Below are 9,009 nucleotides of genomic sequence, written 5' to 3'. Positions count from 1 at the left end.
CGAATAAACTCATTAAACAAGTGAAATCAGGTGTGGCTCCGCCTCCTCCACAGTGGCCCGTCCTGGATAAGACTGAAGACATCTGGTGTCTATCATATCATGTTATTTTTAGGTAAACACGATTACAGAGTAGTCCCTTTTGAATGGTGTTTAAAAATATACCCAAAATGCTTGGACCCCCGCACTCGCCAGAATTAAACCAGACATTCCTGTAGAGATGCATTAGACGGTGGTTAGATTAGATTAGATTAGATTAGATTAGTGGCCCGAGGGGCGCACGGTGGCTTAGTGCTTAGCACGTTCGCCTCACATTTCCAGGGTCAGGGGTTCGATTCCCACCGTGGCCCTGTGTGTGTGGAGTTTGCATGTTCTCCCCGTGCTGCGGGGGTTTCCTCCGGGTACTCCGGTTTCCTCCCCCAGTCCAAAGACATGCATGGTAGGCTGATTGTCAAAGTGTCCGTAGTGTATGAATGGGTGTGTGAGTGTGTATGTGATTGTGCCCTGCGATGGATTGGCACCAGGGTGTACCCCACCTTGTGCCCGATGCTCCCTGGGATAGGCTCCAGGTTTCCCCGTGACCCTGAAGGAAAGATAAGCGGTATAGTGGATGGATGGTTAGTGGCCTGAGTTTTAGCAAAAGGTTGCGAGTTCAAATCTCACAGAGCCACTGTCGGACCCGACCACACCCGCGGCATCTTCCAAACGAATAAACATAAATATAAGCGCACGTCTAAACACAGTGTCTAAGGAGCAGCTTTGCATATTGAATCATAATCTTTAAGGCCTAAGGCGACCCGGCGGCACGAGCGTGTGCCGTTACATTGTTTGTATGAGTGACAGATTCGAAGTGTGTCTTGACGCGAGATGGGAAGTGAGATTACGGAGACTTGTAGATCATTAATATGCCTCGTCTAATTTGCAAAAATCTAAAACTTTAATCCCAGGCCTAAGAGTTGTTTACTGCTCTGAATTAGGTTAATCTACGAGGAGCCTCGTTTTGCATAATTAGTGGAGCAGAGGCGGGGTCTGGGACTGATTGATAAATGTGTGTGTGTGTGTGTGGGCGTGTGTGTAGGGTGATGGAGGATGCTTGGTCAGACTGTTGTTTTCTAAGTAAACAATAGACCAGCAAAACAATTAGCAACGCATGACGTTGTGCCTGGTGTTCTGTGTGCTTTGTGGGATGTGGCCCAGGACGTATTCACTGTCTCTGGGTGCTTTTACAGCCTTTTATTAGTTTTAGCGCTCACCTTTTACCACCAGGGAAAATATTCACAGTACTGGCGGATTCTACACTATCATAAGACTTTAGTGTATATATGTAGGAATAACAATGTAACGCACAGCCTCATGAAGTTTACTATAAAACCTGAAACGAGCCTCGTCCGGATAGCTTTTTCATTTCTTCTATTATTTACTTGTCCCCAAGTTTAGCTCTCAAAGCATAGTCTCAATTATTTTACTATCAGCCTACAACACGTGTCTTTGGACTGGAGAAGGAAACCGGAGTACCCGGAGGAAACCCCAGAAGCATGGGGTGAACATGCAAGCTCCGGACACACAGGGCGGGAATCGAACCCTCAACGTGTGAGGCAAACGCGCTAACCGCTAATCCACTGTGCACCCTTTCGAATGTCCGTAAAATCCGTACATAATTTGCTTAGTTTGACTACAAAACGTGTTCATTATCATTAACGGTGTATAAATTCTCCAACAGACACTGAATAATCTTTAAACGTCGATATCAATTTCCTGGAACGAACTGATATTTCTCCTCGAACATGATTCACTTGCTATTATTTTGTGTAGACAGTCAGGAACGACACATTTCCCACTGTTTGGTCATGTGACCATTACAGACAAGTCTGCCAGAAATGAAATCAGGTCAGGTTATATGGTATATATCACAAAACAACAACAAAAATGAGAAACCTACCAATATAAAATAATGCTGGCTCTGATTATAATGATTCTAATGCTGCTTACGATGATGTAGAGGTGCCTTTCTGATGAAAGCATGACTTCATTTTACTGCTTATCTCTCAAAAGGCCTCAAAACCAAGATAACCCGGATTAAGTTAAGTCATCTCCACGGGTTAATCTACTCGCCGCTGTAATGAGTCTTCTACTGGATTGCTTAAATTAAAAGCAAACAGCAAGAGTCATTTGAGTGCGAGGGAGATTGAGCGGCCTCATTCGCTAATGCATTAAGTGATTTGATTTCCTTAATCGTTAATGTAATCGTCGGAGCGTTAGTGAGGAAAAGACATGAAAGCGGACAGGTTACATCCGGATATTAAATGTTTAAAGACCAATCAGGGGCAATGAGCACAGGGTGATGAAAGAAAATGGAACAGAAAGAAATAATACATTGTGGGGGGGGAGAGATGCCAGTGTTACAGTCCTTTCCGAAACTATTGGAACGGCAAGGCCAATTCATTTTTTTGTCTTTGCTGTAGACTGAAGAGATTTGGGCTTGAGATCAAAAGACGAACATGAGAAGAGCCTTTAAAAATGTCAGCTCTTATTTCCAGGAATTTATATGTGCTCTAGAAGTGTTAAACATAGAACATAGCAGGAAAATACTTTGGCGAGCAAAATACTGGAACGTGTGACTGACAGGTGTTTCTTGTTACCCAGGTGTGTCCTGTTAGATTGATTGTTTAAACAATAAATAGCTCTGAACATTTACTCTTGGTTTTAGCCTTCAGTTTCACCTGGGAAATCTGTTATTAAAATTTGTTGTTAAAAAGGATAAGCCAACGTGAAGATCAGAGAGCTGTGTGTGGGAGAAAAGCAAGCCATATGGAAGCTGAGAAAAGAGGGAAAGTCAATCACAGGCATTGCGCAAACATAGCTGATACAACAATTTGGAATGTGCTGAATTAGAAAGAAACCACTGGTGTACTGAGGAACACATACCGAATGGGTCGGCCAAGGAAAACAACAGCAGTTGATGACATAAATATTGTGAGAGCTGTGAAGAAAAACCCATAAACAACAGTCAGTGAATCACCAACAAGCTCCACAAGGCAGGGGTGAAGGTTTCACAATCCACCATTCGAAGAAGACTTTGAGAGCAGAAATGTACTGTAGAGGCCATACTACAAAGATGCAAAGTATTCATCATCAGGAAGAATCAGAAGGCCAGATTGGAATTCGCAAAGAGATGAGCCACACAAGTTCTGGAACCAAGATTAACCTCTACCACAGTGATGGAAAGACCAAAGTGTGGAGAAAGAAAGACAGGATCTGCTCATGAACGAATACATACAAGCTCATCTGTGAAACATGGTGGAGGTAGCGTCATGGCTTGTGTGCATGGCTGCTTCTGGAACATTCTCACTAATCTTTATTAATGATGGAACTCATGATGGTAGCTGCAGAACGAATTCGGAAGTTTACAGGAACATGTCTGCCAATTTAGAGAGAAATGCATCCAAATTAATCAGGAGGAACTTCATCATGCAGCAAGACAACGATCCAATACACACTGCCGACTCAACAAAGGACTTCATCAGGGAGGGAAAGTGGAAGGTTTTAGACTGACCAAGTCGATCACCAGACCTTAACCCGACTGAGCAGGATTTCACCTCCTGAAGAGAAGACTGAAGCGAGAAACCCCCCCAAAACAACCAACAACTGTACGAGGCTGCTGTAAAAGTCTGGAAAAGCGTCACAAAAGACGAAACCAACAATTTGGTGATGTCAGCGAGTCGCAACCTTGATGCAGTTATTACAAGTAAGGGATATGCGGCCAAACATTAAGTATTATTTACGTTAATTTCATCAAGACTTATCTGTTCCTATACTTTTGCTCACATAAAAATTGGGTGGTGTGATTCAAAAGGTTTTATGTTGTTTAACACATCTAGATACAAATACCAGGAAATAAAGGCTGAAATGCTAAACTCTCGTCTCATATCCGTCTTTTGATCTCAGGGGACTGTATCAGAATATAAGAAGGTTCCAGGTCACTTGTACAGCACTAAAAGGAGTCCAGATGCTATCTCCAACCACAATCACAGTAACTCGGATATAAAGTCTTCCCTTCCCTCTCCCCGTGTCTCTAAAAGTGTCTATCATAAACTTCAATCATGTAGATTTAGCAGACATTTCTTTCAGATTAGCCTCCCTTAGGCAGCGCACATTAAGTAAATTGTACTATATTATTATTATCTTTCCCATGATGTGACCTTTATATATAATTATATAACAAATCTAACTCAGGGCATTAGGTTTTATCCCGTTATTATCCATCTATAAAAGGTAGCAAGCTAGTGAAGGAAAATTGGATTGGGCCAGGCTAATGCCATAAACGATGGGCGATTGGAGCAGGCTCTTACTGCTAGAACGAGGGAAAGTAGGGGAAATGACAGATTTAAAAAAAAAAAGAGAGAAAGAAAAAAAAAAGATCTAATCACTTTGGATTGTTTACCTTGCCTGCTACATGATTAAATCTCCAGCAGAGGAATTAAACTGGGTGTTCAATAGGATTTTAAAGGAATTTGTTGTAATGTTACGTGTCAAAACACTGCGGCGAGTAAAAAGTACTGAATTATCAAGGCAGTTGGGGGAAATAAGTAATGAACGCGTCAAGATTTTTTTCAGTAAATATATTTCCAATGCGGTTATTACTTATCCTGTACGGAAGACTTACTGACAGTTACAAAGCACTGCACACTGGAGACTCCTTCCATAAATATTAACTAAGCATCCCCTTACAGAAAACTTCAAATTATTTTTCTTTATTAAACAGCAACACATTTTTTTTAAACAAATGTGTTTATCTTTATGTGTAGATCACTGTGGAGCGACCACCGCAGTATTGAAAGGTTTGTACACAGACATGGTAATGCAATAAAAAGTATATTTTGTATTGTAAATTAGTTAGTTTTTTTTTTTTTTTTTTTTTTACTGTAAAGAGTTCAGAAGTATTTCTACTCATTGCTTTTTTCTCCTCGTGCTCATTGTTCATCTTTTATTTGTTTCTCTGTTCCGGAAAGCACCAGCAGACAATGAATAGCGCAAAACAATGCAATGGCTGACTGGTATTTATTTTGAGGAAGAACAGGGAGGTGGTGGTGGAGATGGGGTGGAGAAAGCCTCTCTCTCTCTCTGTCTCTCTCTCTCTGTCTCTCTCCGCTCATCTGCTCAATCAGCTCAGCTAATGACTGTCACATATGCAATGAGTAGCTCGTGGGTGTTTATGCATCTGCGTGTTTGCGACGAGAGCAAAGGAGCAACAGTTTGTGAGGGACACGCGGCTTCAGCCCTCCCTTTGGCCCTCCTACATTGATCTTTGATTAGACAGAAAGGTTTTGCACAAGGCATGTATCTCCCTTTGGGGCATGTGCCCTAGATAGGGACCTTTACACCCCCCCAAATGTGACCATATGGCCTTTGGAGGTATCGCTTTGTGCGTTCAATTGAAAATCTGTATTCTTGATCTCATCACTCCTCCTCCTGCTGCTGTGCCGCACAATCAGGCCTCTCAATATGGGTCATATATATTCATGTATTTGATGGGATGGAAAGAGAAGAGGGTGGGGGCTTCAGACACACTCACACACACACACGGAGCGTTGCGTGAGACAGTGCTGCTATTGAATGCAGATTGGCCCATTTATCAGGACTCATGGTGGTTAATTAAGACAATGAATAAGGAAACTGCCAAGGGTCAAGCGTGCCGCCTCAAGCCGGGGAAACTTTAACAAAACTCGCCATATATATGAGACCAGCTGGTGCCATATTGTCAACGACACAAATGGGGCAGTAATTGGCTCTGTTGTGTCTCAGAAGAGAGGGAAAGGGAAAAAAAAGAGGGAACAAGTTATGCAGAAAAAACAGACAAGGCAACCTGATGTAACATTTTTCATAACGTGTTAAAGTGATAGGGTAAAAATATAATTTACATGATGTTCCGTCTTACACCAAATGTACAGTAGTCAGCACTTATGTAGCGTGGTGTTCCCTTTTTCATTTTTTTTTTTTCCAGAGTTTTTTTTGGACCGGAGATTTTCTATGGGGTTCAGGTCAGGTGACTGTGATGGCCCTGAATCTTCCAGGCCTTCCAGGACTTCTTCTGCAACCAAGCCTTGGTGGAATTTGAGGTATGCTTGGGATCACTGTCCTGTTGGAAGGTCCAATGACGCCCAAGCTTCAGCTTCCTCACAGACAGCATGACGTTTTCTCCTAGGATTTCCTGATACTTCAATGAATCCATCTCGCCTTCCACACGCTACAGGTTTCCAGTGCCAGAGGATGCAAAGCAGCCCCAGAGCATCCCCGGCCTCCACCGTGCTCGACTGTGGACAGAGTGTTCTTTCTTCATTCGTCTTCCTCCAGACATACCGCCGATCCATCGTGCAGAAAAGTTGCAGTTTTATTTCATCGCTCCACAGAACAGAATCCCCAAATTCTGTGGCTTATTTATACGATTTTGAGCCGACTTTTCTTGTGCTTTTGGGTCAGTAGTGGTGAACGTCATGGAAACCTTCTGCATTTAGTACGCGCTTTACTGTGCTCACCGAAACCTCAGTGCATGTTGCTACCAAGTCTTGTTACTGGTCTTTTGTAGTCACTCCAGGGTTTTTCACAACCTGCCTTCTCAGAAACCTGCTTGCAGCCATTGATAGATTCCTTTCTCTGCCCCGTACAGGTATTTCATATATTTTTCACCCCTAGCCAGTACAGGTATTTCACGTTCCAGCTCAAGCACACCTGGTGCAACTAATGAAGTTCTTGATTAATTGTATCAGGTGTGCTTGAGACAACACCTGTTTTGCATATTTGTATATTTATACTGCATGTGCTTCGGGGGTTTCCTCCAGGTACTCCAGTTTCCTCCCCCAGTCCAAAAACATGTGCTGTAGGCTAACTGGCATCTCTAAAATTGTCCGCAGAGTGTGTGTGTGTGTGTGTGTGTGTGTGTGTGCTCTGCTATGGGTTGACACCCTATCCAGGGTGTCCACCGTCTTATGCCCAGAGTCACAATTATACATATAAAATTATATCTAATTATCTAATTATTTTATAACATTTGATTGGCGTTAATTAGAGACCTGCCTGACATAATAATAATATTCTAGCGTGCAACTGTCTAAGGTTTGGCCATCAAAGCTCCGACTGTGAGCATGCAGGTGCGTCCCATCAAACACTATGCCCGTGTCCAAATCCACGTCATCATCCCGCCCAACTATTACGTAATCAACGCGCGACACGGACAGGCTGTCACTTTTTTAGCTGGCGTTATTAGCTCTCGAACGAATGGAGAACAAACTGAACAAGTCTTCAGGAGGAAGAATACACACGACCTACCGAGTGAAAACGAGGTAATTCACGTAATGTCATGATTATATATAGATTTTATTTTAATAAACACCGACAGCTGTTAGCTAGGGCGTTTGCTAACGGGCATGTCCTAAATCGCTCTCTACGTGCTCCGTAGGCGCACTGTTTAGGGTGTGAAACCGTCTACTGCACCCTACCTAGTGCACAATACTAGTGAAATACGGAGCTGTTTTGGATACGGCCTATTATTATTACTACTACTATGTACTATTTCTCCTCTTTCTCCTCTTTGTAGATAATATACACGGGTTTGTGAATATCAATTGTTTCATTATGTAGTTATATAGAGCTATTTAAATGTCAAGCGGGTCAGTATGTTTGTATGTATATGTATATATAAAATATAGCTGTTATTTTTTTATATTTTATTTACTATTCATAGACATTATCAGTAGTTTTCTGTTTTAAAATAGTTTCACGTGTCCTCATTTTTGCGTTTTTAAAAATGCCAAATGATGCCAAATTATATCATAAAGCCTGATTCTCATGATGTGACTAATATTATATCTGTAAGGCAAATATATCTCTCTTTCTGTGGGTAGTAGACAGCCCTGAATACGAGAAATTCCCCAAACACACCGTACTGTCTGCCATCACAGTATAGCTCCATTACAATGAAGATCCCAAAGCTGGCCTTCATCTTCCTCCTGCTGGTCTGCCTTGTGGTCTACCTCACGTACGTGAAACGCCGCTTCGAGACCAGGAAATTGTCCAAGCCGTTACTGGAGCAGCTTTCCAGAACAGCGCAGGTGGTCAGCGAAACGTTCCAGTACGGCATTATGTTTGACGCTGGAAGCACCGGGACACGGATACACGTCTTCCAGTTTCATCTGGAATCCAGCGGTACGACTATCTACTTCTGCGTCACTGATGAGTCAAATTCCTTGCATGTTTTTCAAAAGGTCTTGTTATTCCTAACATGACTGGAACAGTGTGGTTAACATTTTACATGGTTTTTCTAATCCTCCTATTTAAATACACACCTGTTGAGCTTGTAGAGACAGACAGCACTGAAGAGCGTTCTTTTATTGATCTCATGCCGAAGTATTTGTTTAAACGTGCTATTATACGGTAACGATGATGTCACCGTAGACAGTGAAGTCGTAAACGCCCGTATTTCACACACAGGGCGTTCTCTAAATATCTGAATATATAAAACCGCATGGTAAATACTTTTTTTTTTTTTTTTTTTCACTCCGTTACTATCTACGTAGCGTAAGAAGATGGTTTAACGAGCTATCGAGCGGGATAAATTTAAATCGAGAGTTACACCATTTTAATTACACATCGAGAAGCTTTCAATTTAGTTGAAAATCCTGACGTTGGGATTTTTGTGTCGTTGCAGCGGCTCCTAAATTGGGCTCCGAGACTTTTAAAGCAATAAAACCAGGACTGTCCGCGTACGCCGACGATCCGGAAAAGGTAGGCACAAACGCATACAAGCACACTCGGGCCAGGTTGAAAGCTGAAATGGTGAAAGGTCGTGGCGTTAACCGCATACAAGGTTCTTCAGAGTGTGGCATGGCACTGGTTAAAAATTTACCACACACACACACACACCTTAGTCTTTTGAGCTTGTGTTAATAGACTGACTTACCTGGGTAAATTAAATGCCAAACAAGTTAGTTCACTTCTCGCTGATATTGTCTGTATATA

At 42.2% G+C, this 9,009-nt stretch overlaps 1 protein-coding gene across 5 annotated transcripts in view; it reads left to right on the top strand.

Annotated features, from left to right (window-relative positions):
- The first annotated feature begins 6,795 nt into the window (after positions 1-6,795).
- Positions 6,796-9,009, top strand: part of entpd6 (ectonucleoside triphosphate diphosphohydrolase 6) — a 15,876-nt gene continuing 13,662 nt past the window's right edge. Inside the window, exons 1-3 of one of the 5 annotated variants that reach the window (XM_017476384.3) lie at positions 6,796-7,334; positions 7,899-8,196; positions 8,699-8,775. In XM_017476384.3, coding sequence (XP_017331873.1) covers positions 7,137-7,334; positions 7,899-8,196; positions 8,699-8,775 — 573 coding nt within the window. In that variant the 5' untranslated portion in view covers positions 6,796-7,136. Of the gene's footprint in view, positions 7,335-7,895; positions 8,197-8,698; positions 8,776-9,009 lie in introns of all 5 variants that reach the window. The other 4 variants (XM_017476383.3, XM_047157855.2, XM_017476382.3 and 1 more) reach the window with 4 other exon arrangements.

Source organism: Ictalurus punctatus, chromosome 9, assembly GCF_001660625.3.
Source record: "Ictalurus punctatus breed USDA103 chromosome 9, Coco_2.0, whole genome shotgun sequence".
Lineage (NCBI taxonomy): Eukaryota > Metazoa > Chordata > Actinopteri > Siluriformes > Ictaluridae > Ictalurus > Ictalurus punctatus.
The sequence above is the reverse complement of the archived record's forward strand: the minus strand, read 5'-3'. Positions and strand labels throughout refer to the sequence as shown.